We start from the raw sequence: 19473 nt of genomic DNA, 5'->3' as shown, positions 1-19473 counted from the left end.
TGCAATCATGTACGTGGAAGAGACGATATTTGAGTCATCATAATTATAGAAAGACACAACCACATACATTATACCTGTTATAGGAACACAAACTGTGGGGAAGGAATAAAAAAAAAAATGCTCTATAAAATAATAGGCTAGTAGAATCCTATCTTTCTGACATGTGATAGTCCTCGGGTGATAAAGGTTCTAACAGAGTGGAGTGAGTTTGTAAACGAATGAGGAGGCCATTTGAGATTGGAAGGAATTCACTGTGCCAAGCTAGAGAGAGGAGTTGCTTGGTAGAGTCATCTGTGTCCGGAGGGTAACTCAATACACACGATTCACCTGCAAGTGTGAACAGGAGTAGGGTTTATATTAATGTTGGTCATCATTTATATAACGTGTAATTATAGTGCCATGTGAATTGGCCCTCCTCTGCAGGGGAGGACATATAAGGCTTTATTTGTGTGTGAAAGTTTGACAACATCATCAATCGAACACAATCCTTCACATTCCAATCACTTAGGTATGTTTTAGCTCCTCAATGGCAAAACTCTTAATTGTGGTAACACTGAATAGAGTAGAAATGCTTTCGAGTTGAGGTCAAAACTTAAACTTACTGGAGTAGCTCTCCAAGAGCTGGACCAACTGAGATGTTTCCTCTTCTCCAAAACACAGGGAATTGGTGGAAATGCTCTCACTGTGCGTGTGTGTGTGTGTGTGTGCATTGGAATACATCAACACATAATAATTGAATGAGTATGAAGAGTGTTGGTTCCTATAACACAATGCAGCTATTATGGGTGAGCTGCCTCAGTGTGCCTGCCTGTCTGACCCACCCACCCACCTGTAGTTCCAGAGTATCTTGCACACAAGAGTAGCCAGCTGCCAGTCACTGTTCCCAAAGTCATGGAGTACTTCAATCAACCTAAAGAAACAATATACTTGTAAGAGGCAATGTTTACACTTAACTGAAACAGACCAGCAATAGGATGACCACTTCCTGCAAGCTACATGTACGTGTATGTAAACAAATTGCTAATTAAGAGATCAACAAGTTGATACACAGTGGAAACAAGTGAACACAGACATACATGAACATGTTCTGGTTGTTGACTCACTTTCTGATTCCTCCATTGCCAGAGAAAGTGTCTCTGTACTGACTGTCGGCCATGATATTGACCAATACTCCACACGCACAGTAGATCATCTCTCGTCGGTCAGAGTCCAAAAGTGCAACCATAATTTCATCAACTACGGGCGTGTGGGCGTGTGTGACACAATTGTACATTAGGGATAACATGTGCATGTACGTATATGTACAGGTATGGTTACAAAGATTGTTTGTAAAGGAAACCAGTAGGAGCAATAAAACGAATGGACATCACATTCTAAGCATGTGTGAGCAGAGTGGGTATGTGTGGTGTGACTGGTAAGGGTACAAGTGTATGCCAATTAGGGAAGGGTATATACACACCACATGTTGAGAGCATGAGCACATGTTTGGAGTGTGTTGATAACAGTACAAGGTGGCACCTTTATTGTCCACGATGATCTTCCTGACTCCAGGGTACCTCGATAAGTTACCGTAGACTCTGGTACATTCCAGAAGCCCATCACTGTTGTCCACCAGTATCACCTTCAGGAGCACTGTAAGGGACACGTACATACACCATAGTTAGTGGTCAACACATTTCTGCCAAAATTTGCCAGAATTGCATATAAGCAATCCAAAAAACTTCCAGTACGTATGTTGAAGGCTAGCCTCGTCTCCACGCCCACTTCCTCTCCTTATTAATTAGCTTAGAGGCCTGTGTAGGAAGCTAGTAGGAGGCTAGGATTCTGTTTACATTTTATCGGCATCCCACTTGCTGTTTTCACACCCACTTAAGGTTTGATGTTCTATATCAGACTATCACCAGACATAACTATGCTACTGTTCTTACACTCAGCCAGTTCAGTTTGTCTCTGTGCAATGCAGGAGTCTGGGCCAGAGTAATAGGTGAGGTTGTTGAGGGTAGCCAGAGTGTTCAGTATCAACTCTTCGTGCTCAGACAGGGAGACAATACCTGAGGTGTGTGTGTGTGTGTGTGTGTGTGTGTGTGGTGTGTGTGTGTGTGGTGTGTGTGTGTGTGTGTGTGTGTGTGTGTGTGTGTGTGTGTGTGTGTGTGTGTGTGTGTGTGTGTGTGTGTGTGTGTGTGTGTGTGTGTGTGTGTGGTGTGTGTGTGTGTGTGTGTGTGCATTGGTGTACACATAATACAATGACAAGCAATTTACGAATCCTAGAGACCTTTCAACAAACTATAATTATGTTGAATTATCAAAAAATAACTGTGAAGCACTTTCCCAAATTCATCAGTAGTAGTGTCACTAAAACAACACTTGGAAAACCTTTTCTCCCAACAAAGAAACACAATCTCCCAGCCAGCCAACACACCTAGTATGCAGAAGAGGTGATCCACTGTGTCCTTGTCCTGAGCAATGGCAGGCCCCGCCTCTGGGTGTACTGAGAGGTTAGCCACAAGACGAACCAACTGTTGGGGGCAAACACAATAGTGGGTGTAACGACAACATTGAAATGATGAACAGTCTAGTACACTTACACAATGTAGTACATACACAGAGACATTTTGAACTATGCCACGCAGAATTATGCTGCTAAATAGCCAAGCAAGGAATCTGATACTGGTATGTTTGTCAAAAGCTGCTTTCTACATTGTACTAAGTTGACAATGCCAGTGCTTTCAGTGAGCATAAGGGAGGGGGGGAGTCCTTAGGCATACTGTTTTAAAACAAACTATTAGAAAGGTGCCAGACAGAGGCCCAGAACATGAAAGTTAACACCAGCTATTCTAAACACTACAAGGTCTATTGGGGATCACCCAGTGTGGTACCGGTACAGGCTCACCTTCTCTCTGTATACATGACACAGAAATGAGTGAAAGCATACCTTAACCAAAACATCATATGTTGTGTTCTTAGCAGTACTGGTCCCAGACGAAGAGACTGGAGGGTCAACCTGCAGGGAAAACATGAAGTAGTGGGTAGATTTTAATATGATAATGCAAAGCTACTAATTGACTCTCAGAAATATTCTCCACGCTTCAACATAGAGCCCTTAACCTTTACAAAGAATTACTTAAAGGCCACCATCAGTTATGACAAGAGAAAACACTACCAACATACATTGTACCAACAGCTTAATACATGAGCTATGTGATCATCAACCTCTTGATGATACCTAGCTTGACTTTGGAGTGTGCCCTCTCAAAGGGAAAGTAGCACATCTCTTTATAGAGCACTAACACAAATAGTGTGTATAATGTTAAAGTTGTACCCACCTCCTGCAACAGTGAACTGAGATGGTTGTAAAAGACAGGGTTGAGTACGGAGAGTGCAGAATAACGGAAGAAGACCATCTCTCTAGCAACTGGGTCATCACCAACCAGGTTGCCCAGGATGAAACATACCCGCACTGTTATCTCCTGGGAGGGGGGGGGGGCAGAGAGAGCGAAAACGTACATAATTTAAAACATTCAGTAGCTATTGTGGAGATTGAGCACATGAAACCTTGTTTGTTGTACATGTATTTGTCCGCTCAGGCAATACATAACTGCAGTTACTGTACATTTCTCAAAGAAGGGTTAACACAAACACAGCATACTGGAGAGGCACTGTCGTCTTTACACGGTACACACACAGCAATGGGAAATTGATCAGCAGCATTTTGTGATGAGCTTACTGCATGAGAGGAATGGACGGTGAGAGCCTGCAAGAGAAGTGGTAGTAGCGAGGAGCACTGCATCACAGCCATCTGATACTCTGATTGGATTGTCAGCTTGCTGCAACACACCACACACACACACACGCGCAAACAGATAAGATCATAGCGAAAGTGCTTCCATCTCTACATGTATGTACCTCACACATACACAGTGCACAAGGCATCACCATGTACATGTACCTACCTACAAGGTGACTACAAAGTGCTAACATAACGTACCTAAACAGTCGGGAGATGTTGAAGACTATCTCGACGTCAGAGGTGTGGTTACCAATGACAGTGACCAGTCGTGGTATCACAGAGTTGGACAAGAACTGTTCTTTCTGATCCACGGCATCAGACAAGTTCCTCAGGCCTCCAGTTAACTGCAAGTGTGAATAATTATAAAATAGAATTTGTCTGTGTCACTACCCTTTACCAGATCCAAGTGATACGAGGTAGTTAAGTACATGCGTACCAACAACCAAACAACACTATGTATCTATGTACATGTACTTGAGGGCTTGTGCACAGTCAGGCATTAATATGGAGTAGTATAGACACCATTCTTTACCATTGAGAAATAGTCCCCCTAATAAACATGTTCATCTTTACCTACACAACACACCACCTCTACACATAGCTCTCACCTGAACCAGTATGTTCCTAACTAGCTTCTTGTCTACACTTTGCAAGCTCTCGGTGCAACTCTGCAGCGTACTAGCCAGCAGCTTCATGACTCCAGCCTTCCCCAGCTCCTCTCTCAAACCAGAGTTGCTGGCCAGTAGTTTGACAGTGCCCAGACCGTACACCAGGGCCTCAGGGTCAGAGCCAGGCTCAGCTGTAGAGAGCAGCTCCACTAACGGACCTGGACAATTTGAATGGAGGCAAAACAGAAACAGTAGTAGACAAATATCTTTGAATCCTCCAGTAAAATGGCTCAACAGCCTTTGTCAAATACAGATTTTGGCCCAGTCGGATAAATAGAGGAGGCACTTACCACAAATGTGTTCTTGCTTGAATATATCATCATTCTTGTCACTTTTGGCAATCGCAAACAGAAGTTTGCACACGTTCAGCAAGTTCTTTGAGGTCACTTTCATCTGAGAAAAATTTGCATGATTATCAATAATTATAGGGTATATAGCAGAAAACTTACAGCAAGAATAATTCTTGAAACTTTGAGCAGCACGTGTGGGTTCTTGTGATCAAGAAGTCTGAAGACAGTACGCAACACATTCCCGCGCCTTTTGGTTCCACCCAGACCACCAGTCCTACCCAGGAGCGAGTGTGTCGATAAACTAGACCAAATAAGATCACAGGTTTCACACAGCTCAGTGGTGCTCTCGTAAGATGTGGCGTCCAGTCTCTTGAGAAGGGGTAGGATTTCTGAGTCCCAGACTGGCAACTCTACATTGCTCACTGACGATTTTCGAGATGACTGTTTCGAAGTTCTACTAGACCTTCTTTCTGACGGATTTGCAACTTCTGTAGGAGGCTTGTCTCTGTTTCTTGTCCTCCCCTTTCTTTCTTCCGCCGAGACAATCCTCCCTCCATCTTGTGAACGTACCGATCCCCCTGAGAGAACTCTCTTGCCAGCACCGGCAGAACGAGACCTCTTACTAAGTTTCGGAGAGGACTGACTTTGTTTCAACTCAGTTGTGCTCGAATCGGTGGATGTTATGCTGGTTTTAGATGCACTGTCGAGTGTATGCTCAGTATGGAAGGACCTGTGACTAGCTGTACTCTCGATGAGGTCGGTGGAAGAGGACGAGAGATCAAAGAAGGACTGAACTGGAGTGGGGGGAGTTGGGTAGACTTTGCTTCTTGAGATCTGTAGGAACATAAATAAAGAGCACAGAGATATTTGTATAAATTAATACCTTAAATGATCCATCTTCTAGGGCAGTTTGCTCAATGGGGGCCAACTTCTGACTGGTACTTGGCCGCCTCTCATCAGAAAAGTGGCGTGCTCCGATACTGTATACAGACGGTGGACGACTGAGACTGGTCGGACCTCCGAACAAGATTCTACCTGGCTCGGCAGGAGTGAATGGTCGGTCGGTGGGTAGGGCTCCTCGGACAGAGCGACGGGCTTCTTCAATTATCTTGGCACTAGTTGTGATGCCAGAGGTGTTATAGAATGGCTGTGATGACTTCTTTTTCCTTGATGATGTAAGTGATCGGGTTGCAGACATTGTTTATCTGTGCTGTTTATGTTTACAAATGTATATAGTGGGCATCAATTGGAAACTCAGGTATAACTTTCTTCAAGCATAGTTTCTTTAACTCTCGTGAACAAGAAATGAACTCTTACACTCTATTCAACTCTTCATTGTTTACTTGGCTGGTTATTGTATATTACAAAGCTAGAAATCTTGAAGGAGTGAGAAAGTTATCCTCCTCCAAATTAACGCTAAAATACAGAAAATATTGAAACTTTAATAAGACCTTTGAACCTACAGCTATAAGAAAAAATACCTCCATCGGTTGTCAAGTCTGTCAGCTCATCATCTTTGTCCAGCATGAGTGAAGAGAGAAAATCTGGAGGTGGCTGGATACGTTCCTTGTGTTGCAGTATTCTAAAAGCAGGACATATTCCCCAACATGTGGCCATTATAATGGATGGTAACCGAAGATTTGCCCGAAAGATGCAGTACAGTCGAGTGTTCATGGGTCATATCCAGGGTTTCGATAAGCTATTAGAAACGTTAGAGTGGTGTTTAGATGTGGGGATAACTGAATTGACTGTGTACGCCTTCAGTATTGAGAACTTCAAGAGGTCCAAAGAGGAAGTGGACGGTTTGATGGAGCTAGCCAAACAGAAAGTCACCAAGCTACTGGATGAGAGGTTAGGAATGTTCTTAATGCTGTTCCAGTAGTAGCCTTGTTTCTATTGATTTGCATGTAGTTAATTGATTTCATTTACTGTACATTTTTGTTTAATTAAGGCAAAGTAACTTCTAATGTATACTGTCTGTAGGGACCTGATCATGAAGCATGGTGTATGCATCAGAGTGCTGGGAGACCTGGAGCTACTACCTCCTGATGTCCTTTCCTCCGTCGCTCGTGCTGTCAATTTCTCCAGGAACAACGATCGAGCTTTTCTCAATGTCTGCTTTTCCTATACCTCCAGAAATGAGATGACTCACGCTGTTCGAACATTGGCCCAGGGTGCAGCCGACGGAATGATTCTACCCAGGTCTGAAATCTATTTATTGTTCATAATTATTTATAATGTGTATGTTCTGTTTGCAGTGATATATCAGAAGATGTTGTGGAGCGTTGTCTTTATACCGGAGACTCTCAACCACCTGATCTTGTCATCAGGACATCGGGGGAGATTCGACTGAGTGACTTCCTCCTGTGGCAGAGCTCCTATTCTTGTCTGTGTTTCCTTGATGTTCTTTGGCCAGAGTTTTCCATTTGGAATTTCTTCTCTGCTATTCTTACTTATCAAAAAAACTACAGTGCTATTCAGGTATACCTATGTATGTTACAATGCGCATGTTCTCATTGTTGTTTTCTCCTCTCCATTCAGGAAGCAAGAGAGAATCATGCACAGAAGCTTGAGGAGAGACTGTACCAATTGAACAAAGATTGTGTGTTGGCACAGTTGGATGAACGCAATAAAGATGGAGTGGACTTGGAAGATTTAGTTTTAGAGTATGGTAGACATAGAAAACAGAGAGTTGAACAATTTATTGAGCACATAAGGACAGAACATAGGTTGTTTTTAGAAAGAGTTAGCCCCATTTGTTAGCATTGGTTGTTGTAAATGATATTATACGTGATTAAATTCTTCAGCCGATAATCAACAATGAAATGGACACGCTAGGAAATTCAAAGGACTTTGATACAAGAGGTACAGTAGTAAATGGCTAAACGCTTGAGGCTTTGTTTGTTAGGCTCAGGGGTACCTATACATGCCTTCTTGATATCTTTTCTTTGCTACAGAGCTGCTGTTTCTTGTGGCAAAGTTTCTAGAGGGTAGCCCATGTCAAGAAGCAGCTGAGGTGGGATAAAAGTTTCCAGAAAGCAAGGAGCTAATAGTGTTCTTTATGAGTGTGATTATTGACATTTATGTTCATTGACAGATCATGTTTTTCTCTGTTTTCCAGGTTTTAAAGAGAGAACTAGCAAAACACAGGGTAGGTGTGAAGTAAGCCGAGGATGTCGAAAGAGTCTTAGAAAGCCTATAGCTGTGAAAGAGCCATGGATTTTTCTTTGACATTATTTTATAGTGTTGGCTACTACACATTTTTATGCATCATATTTTGTATTCCCATTGCAAGTTTTTCAAGCCTTTTTCCAAATACTATTTGAACTTAGATGTACTCTAGAGCATTACTGTTACATTACTATTTTCCATCATAGCTTCTACCAACTCGCAAAACCTGGCTAGGAGAAGAGAAGCAAATCTCTTACAATGAAGTGGTGAGCTAATTTAATTTCCGTATTCTTCCCAATACAACCAGATACTATTGAATTTTCTCCGTATATTGCATTGCAGGATCTGAGAGCTGGGCATGCGCAGTCCACTACTCTCCCTCTACTCTGCTCCAAGTTGCTCTCTCTGCTGGAGCTAGAGAAGCATGGCTGTCAAAGCTCAGCAGGACAGTGCAGTTTGCTTGGATCAAGGGTTACAGCCCCTCTCAGCTTCCTGGATCAGCACAGAGGTAGCATTATAGCATTTGCATTCATACATGTTACTTCTCTACCGACGATTGTTATAGGACGGAGTACATTTGAAACATCCTTGCAATCAGCAATGAATCATGGAGAGCTTACAGTTGGATTCAGAGAGCAACCTGTTGCTAATAATTGTAAATTAATACAGACAGTTTCTCATACCCAGTTCATTACTTTACTGCGTTTTCTACATAATTATAGGTTTGCTAATCAGTGCTCGTCAAATATCTCCCTCTATCCCTCGGAGCTCTTTGTGTGGTCCAAACTTCTACAAGGGACTAAAGAAGCACTGCTCCGTTCTCGGCCATCTGGCACCCGTGTTTTGTGTGCTCTTTGATCACACAGGAGAGAGGATCATAACAGTAAGTTGTTTGTTATTAATTTGTTTGCTAACTATGATTTATTTTACATGCTATTGTATCTCTTATATATAGGGAGCTGATGACCACTTGATAAAGATCTGGTCTAGTCGCTCGGGGCAACTGCTGTCTACACTCAGAGGGCACTCAGCTGAAGTCTGTGACCTCTCTCTTAGTTGCGACAATACAATGATCGCCTCTGGTAGTTTGGACAAGTCTGTGCGTGTGTGGTGTGCACAGACGTCCTCCCCTGTGGCTGTTCTGATTGGTCATCAGAGTCAGGTGACCTCTGTACAATTCTCTCCGTCACCCAATGAAGAGTATCGGTATGTGCAAGAGCATAATTTATTGTAATATTATTTTATTATGTTACCCAGATACTTGGCTTCTACTGGTAAAGATGGATTTCTCTGCTTCTGGCAATGGCTTCCTGACTCCGGCACCTACAGGTGAGAGTCCTTCTCATCGCCTTGGTTACACTGTACGCTATATAGAGAGTTATATATGGATTTGTTGAGTCAATCACAACTCTTTGGCACTTCCTTCTCAGTACTACTCCTCTGAAGTTCATGGAGAAGAATCGAATGGGGGACCAAACCTTGTGCTCCGAGTTCAGTTCCGGAGGCAAGTACTTTGTGACCGGAGGCACTGACCGACTGCTGAGAGTGTACTCCTGCAGCCCGGGGCAACCAGTCCTCATGACAGAGGTCCAAGCTCACACGGTATCATGAACTGAAGAATGTGCATATCAATTTCTTGAAACGTTATATACTGCAATGTTTGTAATTCAACACCCACTAACGTTTCCATCTATGTAGTTCCTTTTGTATACATGTAGTGATGCTGCACCACAGTTGTTGTGCAGACCAGTCTTTGTGTGCGATTTTAGTTGTCTCTGTTGCAACATTGGTACATGTATAGTATTTCTAATTGTATCTCTTCTCACAGGATCGTATCATGACAGTTCAGTTTGGTCGCACAGGGGAGAGTCTGCTGGCCACTGGGTCATGTGACGGGACGGCCAGTATCTGGAAGTTTGCCGAGGAGGGTTGGAAGTGCTCCTCTGTACTTAGAATCCCTGATAGAGAGATGAGCATGTAACTATTATGTAACACTCTAAGCTTTGAAAAAAATTCATGAGTTTCTAAATGTGAGACACGTGTTTAATTTAATTTACACTGTTCATATGCTGTAGACTGCATTGACTCACACATTCTTACAGGTTGTTCTATAGTAACAACAAGAGTGGGAAAAGCCATCAACCACAAGTCACAATGGTAGGTGAATGATGACACACTCTGGTGTAGTTGTACACCCCCCCCCCCCCCTCTTAGGTGGGTTGGGAGAGCACTGATCGGTATCTGATGACTGCCTTTTCTCCAGACTGCCACATCAGAGTCTGGTGCATCAGAACTGGAACGCTTGTCAGAAAACTAGAGGTTAGCTTGTCAGTTAATTTCCAGTATCTCAGCACCTGTACTACGTACGGGCTAATGCTCTTGTCACGTTAATTGCTTTGAGCCTCAGATTGTTGTATTTTCAATCATGTATCAGGAATTTGTGTGTACCGCTGTGTGAGCTAGGTTGTGTTCCCTCCAGTACCACACTGGGGAGGTGTTTGTGTTGGAGCCCCACCCCACGGACTCTCGCATCCTGCTGACAGCTGGCCACGATGGACTCATAGTACTCTGGGACATGCTGGCCGGGGTTCGTCTCAACACGTTCCAGCTAGAGGTCAGCCATACTATCATCAACTGTGTACATGTGCATACATTATTATAGGGTTTGACATTAATAACTGAGGTTTAGAACAAACATCTTGTGGGTGGGTGGGGGGTTAGAGCATTCCCTAATGTGTCCCACTACTATATACATGTACATGTAGCCCTGTAAGCGCGTGTACATGTACAGGTCGCTTCAAGGTTTATAAAACAGCAAATGCATCACTTACGTAGCTCTAGCAGTTATAATTGTGTGTAGTTGATTTGCTCTACTTTCATTGTTCAGTCTCAGGATCCAGAGGATAGTAACAGTGTGCGGTGCATCTTTGATTGCAAGTTCTCTCCTGATGGCAGTATGTGTGCAGCTGCTGATATCCATGGCTACCTCACTCTCTTTGGGTTCGGCTCCAGTGAATCTTATAAAGTGAGTGATGGGATGTACCAATTTTGTAATACAAGGCTATAATTTAATAGGCAACCCTCACCCCACCTACCACCAGGAGGCCATCATACGTTGTTTAGCCTTTGTTTTTGCTCCTCCCAGAAGTTTGCTAAGTGATAGTCTAGAGGTAACAAAATTCATATTCTCTTGGTTTTGATATTGAGTTGAGATTGTTGTACTTGTACCTTTCATTCATGTTTGTATGAAATGTCACTTTTGCTCTTTCTCCCGCACACACCTCCTCTAGCATCCCACTGAGCAGTTCTTCCACACTGACTACCATCCTCTCATCCACGATCGTAACCACTACGTAGTCGACGAGAACACTCAACTCCCCCCACACACTCTCCCGCCCCCTTACTTAGTGGACATCGACGGCAACCCTCACCCCACCTACCATCAAGAGGCCATCATACGGCTGTTTAGACCTGTCCAACTAGCTGGACCGGTTCACTCAACAGAGGAGTCTGAAGATTACGATGAGTACATGAAGAATCGCATCGCTAGATTAAAGGAACGTACACGTTGTACACTGTCTAGAGCCGTAAGAGGAGTTGGGGCATTCGAAAGACGTTTACAAGCAAATACTGACCCTCAGCAATCTACTTCAAGCTCTAACACTTTACAATCAAACTCAAACTTTCTACAATCAACCACAAACACTCCACAGGCAACTAGTGTAGCACACACCAGCCAAGACACTAGCACCAGCTCTACCTTACAAATCTCCAACTTCCCTCAAGACACTAACACCAACTCTAACTCCTTGCAAATCTCCAACTTCCTTCAAGAAACTAACACCAGCTCTAACTCCTTGCAAAAGGACACCTCCGCATCACAAGTACCCTCTTCAACATGTATCAATCAACTACTGCCACTGCCAAGTGAGGACAAAACTATGACGTCATTACCGAGTTCTATCGGTTCAGGAACTACCATTGGGTCCTCCTCTCATGTGATTACTCCGGCTAATACTCACGATGACACTGCAGATGCTGGGACTGATCTCGAGCACCAATCTTCATCAGCACATTATCACTTCAAGGTAGACACTACGATCGTGAATGGGAATACCTCCAAACAAGTGGGTATTGAAAACGAGGCCTCGCAATCGTCTGATGTAGGGTCATCTGGAATATTGGAACTAATGGAAGACGAGGATGAACTTATGGATACTGTGAATGCTGCTCCTAATGCTGCTAGTGATATCGATGGTGTGGAGCGTGAGGCTAGTGTAGCTCGTGACGGTGATGGTGTGGAGTGTGAAGCTAGTGTAGCTCGTAATGGTGTGGAGCGTGTGGCTAGTGTAGCCCGTGACGGTGCTGTTAGTGATGGTGTGGAGCGTGAGGATAGTGTAGCTCGTGATGGTGTGGAGCGTGAGGATAGTGTAGCTCGTGATGGTGTAGAGCGTGAAGCTAGTGTAGCTCGTGACGGTGTGGAGCGTGAAGCTAGTGTAGCTCGTGTCGGTGCTGTTGGTGATGGTGTGGAGCGTGTGGCTGGTGTAGCTGGTCGTGAGAACATCCAAGCCATGTTGTCCAGTCTGGTCTACTCTATGGGTCTGGGAGAGCTGGAGAACAAAGAAGCCATCTCTTTATGGCTGAATCGTACCATTATACCACGACTGGACTCCGCCCAACAGGGCACGTCCCTGGCCAAACGTTGGCAGTTATACGAGAAGGAGCAGACTCACTACCAGGACATGCAGGACAAGGGCAGGGGCGTCGCCCCACCAAAGGTGAGCTACACTCTCTAGTTATTATATGGTACAGTTAGAAAACAGCAAGGTGGATGTTTGTGGTCTAACGTAAACAAAATTATACCACTAAGAAAGAGGGGTGGATATATGCAAGAGGTCAATGTACATGTACATGCACAATGGCTGCTGCTTTCTGGCATCCACCCCTTTTCTACAATCATGATTATCCATATCATGACCATAATGCATCAAGATTCTAATACCTCCGTAAAACTTATTGTGGCCAACCTCCTCTGGTTATGACTTATGAGCTGTGTCTCCCACACTGCATGCATTTAACTTAGCACATTTTTTATATTCATGGACCATCTTGACAGTAATCTACAAAAAAATTTAATATTCAGTCAGAATAACTTTTTTATAATTATATAGCTATAATCGAGCTACTTGATACAGTCACACAATAGCGTAGCTAAAAAAACAATCTTGACAACAATCTACAGAAAAATATAATATTCAGTCAGAATAACATTATAGCTATAATCGAGCTACTTGATACAGTCACACAATAGCGTGGCTAGAAAAAACAACGTCTTCAGTAATAGATTATTAGTTAATTAGAGCAAGGAGGAATGCCACTACAATGATGGCGGTATAATGAGCAGCCATAACTGGAGCACCTCCTTCAAGTTGCACAGGGCACTCATCGTCCCCTAAACCAACCGATGGTTCCAACACCGTTACGTTGTAACAAGCTTGATTGAATAGAAAAGTGGAAGTGTAATTGAGGAAACATATCATATTAGAGGTGGGTGAGGTCTCATAAATATGTTGAGTGAATCCAGGTAGTTGTGTCGGAGGTCCAGAATTGCCACAATAAATTGTGTGAGGGGGAGCAGCAACGAGAGTATTTAAATTACGAAGGCGATTGATCGTGTCACAGCGAGGGTGGCGACAGTTACCAAAATTATAACCACTACTTGCAAATGCCACCCGTGGAGCTATTGGCATAAGCCATGTAGGGCTATTTGCTATACGGCTTGCTCCATGGTGTGACATTTTATATACAACTGAGCTTAACTGTCCCTGTAGAGTTCCTGCAATGGTGGTTGAAGCAGTCCCTTCCATATCTCCCGATGACAGAACGGTGAATGTACCAGAGGTGATCTTCATCACAATGCTCTTCTGATTAGATGTTGTACCGACATTAGCAGCTAGAATATTGAAGTTGATGTTTAAATTGTTGCAGAAATCTAAACCTACAGGAACAGTACATGTACCAATACAGCTTGCTCCACCACTCACAGTAAACAGTTCTCCTGCATTGTTGAAGTTTACTAGCCAATTGTATATCATTGCAAATTGAGAACTTGGCCGATTGTAGTCCTGCAGAGTTGCACCGATGATCACCTTTTGTACGCTTGTAGTCCAAGGTATACTGTAAAGATAGTTGAAATGATCTCGATCAGGATGAGTAATAAAGATAGCAACAACATCTCCAATTCTATTACCTAAGAAAGCTTGAATTTGCTGGGGTGTAACTCGATTGCCTCCAGAAGATCCACAGTCATTCACAACAAGGTTACCATTTGGACACTGAATGATGGTGCAGTCGCCCTGTCCAACTGGAAGAGCATAAATCTCCAAATTTCCTGATGAAGGTGGGAGGACTAATGTTATCTCTTCAGTGCGATTTACAGTCAAAACAGTCTGGTTTGATATTATATCATCAAGTTGAGCATATGTGCCCACAAGAGCCAGCATTAGTAATGCTACAACAGAATCTTGAAACATGATCAATAGCTATAATATAGCTATAGAAAGCAGCTACAAACTATTATATAAGTGAACAAGAATTAACAAATTGCTACTTTTATAGAAACTCATATATGATTTTTAAGAAATCATATATTCTAAGGATTCTAAGTATACAGTTATGCCCCTAAATTGTTACGCAGGAAATAGTTTATACTCAATAACATAATTATGTCTATAAACATCTGTCTATAGACATAACATAACATAACTTTCCTCCCACACATTACTTGGATCGTATTACAGGAACATATCTGTACATTGTATACCTAAATAGTTATTTGCCTGATACTGTGTCATCACTTGATAGTAATCAGTACTAATTTTTTATGTTAGCAACACTTCCCAGAAATCACACATGCTGATTGATACAGGCAGTGCTACAAACCAAAAGGTGTCGCTTTTTAATAATTACGTTTTCAAGGCTAGTGTATCCAAAACAATTTATATGGGGCTATATGGGAGAAATGTCGGGAAAGTACAACCTAACTTTCCACACTGTGCTCTCCAATGGCACTGCCACATTGATAGATTCACGAATGCCTGTCTCTATTTCTCTGCCACAGGTCACTGTAGATTCATTTCTGAGTCAAAAGGGCCGCTCTCTACGCAGTGGTCGTACAATTCTCTCCTCTCCTAGCCCCACGACGTCCCCCGAGAGCTCCGATGCAAGTGAGGGAGTCATGTACGCTTGGGGGGAGTCCTCCACCGACTCGGGAGATGTATCTGATTGGACAGCAGAAGTTACGAGTGTACCACTGGGCAGAAAGAGGACCAGGAGACAACGGTCAGTCATTCTTTAGTCATGTACATACACGTATAGTTACAGTTTACTTGTGCAAGCCAAACAATTTTGCTACTTGTGCTGTGACATCACTTTTTTTCTTCTTCATAGGCGCCTCATTACAATGTCAGATGATGAGGAGAGTGCTGAAGGCAACAAAGATGAAGAAGAAGTGGGTGACAGTCCGAAGTTAGATCAGAAAAATAGTAACAGTGCTTCTCCGCCATCCAAACACAAAGTTTCGGTAAGCAGAGAATACACACAATGTACATGTCATCTAGATTATAGTTTTGTGCACAATAATAAATTTCAAATTTTCAACCAGAGAAAAGCTCGTAGCCAAGGGGACTACTCCAAGTACTCTCCACCTGACTGGCTGAAGCAGACCTCTCTCAGACTCTCTCCCTACCTGCCTCAAGTAGGAGACATTGTGAGTCTCAAAACTATGCAATATACATTGTACAGTTTATTATTATATGCAGCTATTTTGTACTGTAGCCCCTCAGTACGCATGGATGGCGATACTTATACATATATCTTATTCAATTTCAGTAGCTATAAATTGGTATGGCATTTATTGTGTGTGTGATTAACTCTTAATAGGCGGTGTACTGTCATCAAGGCCACGAGCTCTACTTGAATGATGTGAGATCACAGAACGTATACCCTTGCAAGAATACCAAGGCTCCGTGGCAGAAGTACAGCCTCCTCCCACAAGAGCTGTGTCAGGTGACTAATGTTCGATTCGTTGTTGGCCCACCAACTCTATGCTCCATCACGCTGGCCCTCCTCTCTCCCACCGTGTGTCTAGTGAAGAGTGGAGCCTCGTCCAGTGCCAGTAATAAGATTGTCTTCTCATTCAAGTAAGTACTAGTTTAGTTGAATTTGTGCACATGTAATACACGTAGCTTTGGAAGGCCGAAAACAGACAAATTATGGCCCTGGCAGCGAATTTAAACACATCATTTGAAAGGTCTCAATTATGACTGTTCAACTATTCCCCCTCCGTTTAAATCAGTACTACAGTTAATCAATGGTTTTTGGGGACTCTTTCAGCTGCCATAACTTGATTTCCATAGATACAATATCAACGATTTTATGATTTTCTGAAAGCTTAGAAAAATACCTTTCAAAAGGTGTCATCAAAGTTCATATTTGAACAATAAAACTATTTTCCAATTTGGCCACACCATGGATAATAGCCCATGGTCCAAGGCCGAAAAATGACAAATTAGGGTCCCAAATAAATGTTGGATTGAAACACATCATTTGAAAGGTCTCTTTCTCAGCTTTCAGAAAATCATAAAAAATTTGACATTGGATCAACGATACTAAAGTTATGGCTGTTGAAAGATATCCCCCCCCCCCCCCCCCCCCATTGAATACATGGTTTGGGGACTCTTTCAGCTCCCATAACTTGAATTCTGTGGATCCAACTTTAATGATTTTCTGATTTTCTGAAAGCTTAGAAAGAGACCTTTCAAATGAAGCCCATAGTTTGATTACTACTCTCACATGCACACACACCCTCCCCCCAGGTACCACGACATGGACGGAGTGCTGGACTTTCTGATTCTAGACTCTATTTTTAAGTCCTCCATTGCTAAAAACTGGGAGATAGGGGAGGCGTTTCAAAGCCTCATTGATGGCTCCAACTGGAAGGGCACTGTGCTAGAGAGAACACCATTCAGGTTAGTGTCTGAATACATGCACACAGCACGAGTATTTATGTACAGTGTAGAATGCACAAATTTAATGCTTCAAATATGCTCTTGACAGTTTGCCTGCCACACACACGCACACACACACACATTGTAGTGAGGAGCTTCCCAACAGTTACTGGCAATGCTACCGCGTACAATGGGAGGACGGGGTGGTGGACTATCTCAGCCCATGGGACATGCACCTGGTCGACGCAAACATATCCGCTTACATTGAACAGGTCCTTACCACACCCTCTGAGTCGTTGGAACAAGAGTGGGGTGGCGAAGGAGAGCAAGAGAGAATATTGACTGGCCTAGAGATTGTTCTCGGTTTGGATGAGGCGCACATGTTTCGAGAGCCTGTGAGCCTGGAGGCAGTGCCCAACTATTGCACAGTGGTGGCCTTCCCCACTGACCTAGGCACTATCAGAGAGAGGCAGGCCAATCATATTTACAGGTGTGTGTAAATGTGTGTATTTGAGAAAGTGTAAAGTACATTATGGTACACCTCTCCCAAGAGTCAGAGTGACCTAATTGTACAAACTGTGGCCTACTGGTTTAATAGCGGTTTGTTGGGTCCTCCCAGGGGGCTGGCCATAGTGAAATCACTGTCACACCTTGCTTTTAACAGGGCACTGTAGATGTTCTGTATATGTGCACATCTCCATACTTAGATTGCCTTGCTTGTGTGGAATATTTTCAGTGGTATTATACTTGTATGTGTACATGTAACTATGCACACACACACACACACATGCACACACACACACACACACACACACACACACACACACACACACACACACACACACACACACACACACACACACACAGACGGAAAACAGCATTGCTATGGGAAGTGGTCCAGATGTGGAGAAATGCCGTCTCCTTTAACCTTCAGGACAGTTTGATTGTGAATCACTGTAAGATCCTAGTACACATGCTGTGGAAGTTTATCAAGTGAGTATAATGACCACTATATCTGGGTGTGTATGAATAGTGGTGTAATCCTACACTCTGTAGTTCGCCAGACATGCTGGAGCCAATGAGCTGCTATGAGGCCCACCCTGTGGGAGAAGTGGGACAAGAGGTTGTTATCACACCACCACTGGTTAAGGCAGAGGTTCTACTACCCTCACACAATCCAACAATCCCTCAGCCCTCAGCACACGAAGCTGTGAGTGTTATATGTATAATTATGCTGTGTAACTTTCCTTCCACATGCATGTACCATGGACCTGATAAAACAGGTTACTTACAGAATAATATTTGTTCCACAGTCTTGGTTTCCCAAAGCCCAGGAACTGCTAGATTCTCTCACAACCCACCACTCAGGTGGTCCTTTCCTACAGCCTGTGGATACCACAATGTACAAGGTATGTGTGTGTGTGTGTTCAGCTATCCGTAGTCTATGATTTTTTTTTGTTTTCCAGGACTATGTGGATTTTGTCAAAACTCCCATGGACTTGTCTACTGCACAAGATAAGCTCCAGTCAGGACAGTATAGTACTCCCAACGACTTCGTCTTAGACCTCAGACTGATTGTCAAGAATGCCAAGACATACAACAGAAAAGGCAGTGTGGTGAGTCTATCTCTCTGTTGTGGATACAACACAGCCCATGTCTGACCACTTTTACCCTAACAGTCAAACCTGGTTTGTCTTCATGGGTACAATCTACCTCAACTATAACCACATGTTTTAATTTGCAATGCAGGTACACAAGATGGCCGCATTGCTTGGAGACTACTTTGAACAACTGGTACCCAGCTTCCTGAAAGAATTTCCCCACGTTTACGGGACTCGAAGCAGATCCACCACCATGCCTATGACCTTGGCTGGTGATACGAATTTAAGATCATCCTGTTCTAGCGTATCCGAAATTGAAATTGACCATGACTCTGTGGCTTCCAGTAACCCAACCCCCCTGCGTACAAGTTGTCGCCTGAGGGCTAAACGAGGCAGGAGCTCAGACAGTGAAGTAGACGTTAATGGTGACCAACCAGAGGAGGAGTTTTACGAAGATCCTCCACTTGCGAGAGTGACTAGAACACTGTCAAGACCGGGAGTCGACAATCACGGCGGTTATACACTGCGCACTCGTAACAACTCACAGAGAATGGCCGAGTCAGACTCTGACAGTGCCGAGAGTGTAGAGGAGAGTGAAGACAAGAGTGTGGCTAGCAGACAGAGTGAGGAAGAGGAGGCATATCTGGAAGATCTGGACTCAGAGGAAAGCCATACTCGTGTAAAAATTGCCTCCAAGCGACCCAGACGCTCGACAAGACATCCACGAAAGAGAGCCAAAATAGTTGAATCTGAGGAGGACTCGGACGAAGAGCCTATGACCACCATATCTAGATCTAGATCAGGACGAATTGTAAAACATGTTATGAAATTTTCATAGACATTATTTATGATTTTAATTATTATGTTTTTTACACGTATTGTGGAATTTGTTTTATGCTCTGAATTCTTGTTTTGTTGTTCTTTCCAGAGTGTTGTCTTGTGTAAAAA

At 43.3% G+C, this 19473-nt stretch overlaps 4 protein-coding genes across 4 annotated transcripts; 2 read left to right on the top strand and 2 right to left on the bottom strand.

The window, feature by feature from the left end:
• Window positions 1-28: 28 nt before the first annotated feature.
• Window positions 29-6183, bottom strand: LOC135350119 (armadillo repeat-containing protein 2-like). The gene is made up of 15 exons (XM_064548836.1): window positions 5629-6183; window positions 4905-5579; window positions 4746-4848; window positions 4396-4613; window positions 3986-4131; window positions 3725-3824; window positions 3324-3467; window positions 2933-3001; window positions 2420-2516; window positions 1929-2051; window positions 1519-1632; window positions 1104-1236; window positions 830-910; window positions 603-682; window positions 29-327 (listed from the first exon to the last, which is right to left on the bottom strand). Exons 1-15 carry the CDS (start codon window positions 5941-5943, stop codon window positions 149-151), a joined length of 2577 nt encoding a protein of 858 aa, XP_064404906.1. The 5' UTR covers window positions 5944-6183; the 3' UTR covers window positions 29-148.
• Window positions 6171-7547, top strand: LOC135350158 (dehydrodolichyl diphosphate synthase complex subunit DHDDS-like). The gene is made up of 4 exons (XM_064548889.1): window positions 6171-6596; window positions 6729-6947; window positions 7004-7226; window positions 7287-7547. Exons 1-4 carry the CDS (start codon window positions 6271-6273, stop codon window positions 7506-7508), a joined length of 990 nt encoding a protein of 329 aa, XP_064404959.1. The 5' UTR covers window positions 6171-6270; the 3' UTR covers window positions 7509-7547.
• Window positions 7530-19452, top strand: LOC135350107 (bromodomain and WD repeat-containing protein 3-like). The gene is made up of 27 exons (XM_064548821.1): window positions 7530-7610; window positions 7703-7761; window positions 7867-7896; window positions 8123-8182; window positions 8259-8424; window positions 8482-8571; window positions 8639-8799; window positions 8872-9122; window positions 9174-9245; window positions 9347-9518; window positions 9745-9893; window positions 10019-10073; window positions 10131-10235; window positions 10396-10530; window positions 10804-10941; window positions 11207-12694; window positions 15037-15257; window positions 15366-15498; window positions 15580-15684; window positions 15858-16117; window positions 16793-16945; window positions 17073-17414; window positions 17792-17917; window positions 17981-18134; window positions 18238-18333; window positions 18391-18540; window positions 18674-19452. The coding sequence occupies exons 1-27, from the start codon at window positions 7571-7573 to the stop codon at window positions 19361-19363; spliced, it is 5601 nt and encodes a 1866-aa protein (XP_064404891.1). The 5' UTR covers window positions 7530-7570; the 3' UTR covers window positions 19364-19452.
• LOC135350147 (uncharacterized) lies at window positions 13036-14593 on the bottom strand. The gene has a single exon (XM_064548877.1). The coding sequence runs from the start codon at window positions 14447-14449 to the stop codon at window positions 13265-13267; it is 1185 nt and encodes a 394-aa protein (XP_064404947.1). The 5' UTR covers window positions 14450-14593; the 3' UTR covers window positions 13036-13264.
• Window positions 19453-19473: the final 21 nt, after the last annotated feature.

Source organism: Halichondria panicea, chromosome 16 (assembly GCF_963675165.1).
Source record: "Halichondria panicea chromosome 16, odHalPani1.1, whole genome shotgun sequence".
Taxonomy (NCBI): domain Eukaryota; kingdom Metazoa; phylum Porifera; class Demospongiae; order Suberitida; family Halichondriidae; genus Halichondria; species Halichondria panicea.
This window is presented reverse-complemented; position numbering and strand designations above follow the sequence as displayed.

Excerpts from the sequence above, each read along its gene's own strand:
- LOC135350158 (XM_064548889.1), top strand. The coding sequence starts at position 6,271 with ATGAGTGAAGAGAGAAAATCTGGAGGTGGCTGGATACGTTCCTTGTGT. Across the intron at positions 6,597-6,728 it reads ACCAAGCTACTGGATGAGAG|GGACCTGATCATGAAGCATG; the intron begins GTTAGGAATGTT and ends TACTGTCTGTAG. Across the intron at positions 7,227-7,286 it reads AAAACTACAGTGCTATTCAG|GAAGCAAGAGAGAATCATGC; the intron begins GTATACCTATGT and ends CTCTCCATTCAG.
- LOC135350107 (XM_064548821.1), top strand. The coding sequence starts at position 7,571 with ATGGACACGCTAGGAAATTCAAAGGACTTTGATACAAGAG. Across the intron at positions 10,531-10,803 it reads TCAACACGTTCCAGCTAGAG|TCTCAGGATCCAGAGGATAG; the intron begins GTCAGCCATACT and ends TTCATTGTTCAG. Across the intron at positions 15,499-15,579 it reads CATCCAAACACAAAGTTTCG|AGAAAAGCTCGTAGCCAAGG; the intron begins GTAAGCAGAGAA and ends ATTTTCAACCAG.
- LOC135350119 (XM_064548836.1), bottom strand. The coding sequence starts at position 5,943 with ATGTCTGCAACCCGATCACTTACATCATCAAGGAAAAAGAAGTCATCA. Across the intron at positions 2,052-2,419 it reads TCACCTCTTCTGCATACTAG|GTATTGTCTCCCTGTCTGAG; the intron begins GTGTGTTGGCTG and ends CACACACCTCAG. Across the intron at positions 911-1,103 it reads GGCAATGGAGGAATCAGAAA|GTTGATTGAAGTACTCCATG; the intron begins GTGAGTCAACAA and ends TTGTTTCTTTAG.
- LOC135350147 (XM_064548877.1), bottom strand. The coding sequence starts at position 14,449 with ATGTTTCAAGATTCTGTTGTAGCATTACTAATGCTGGCTCTTGTGGGC.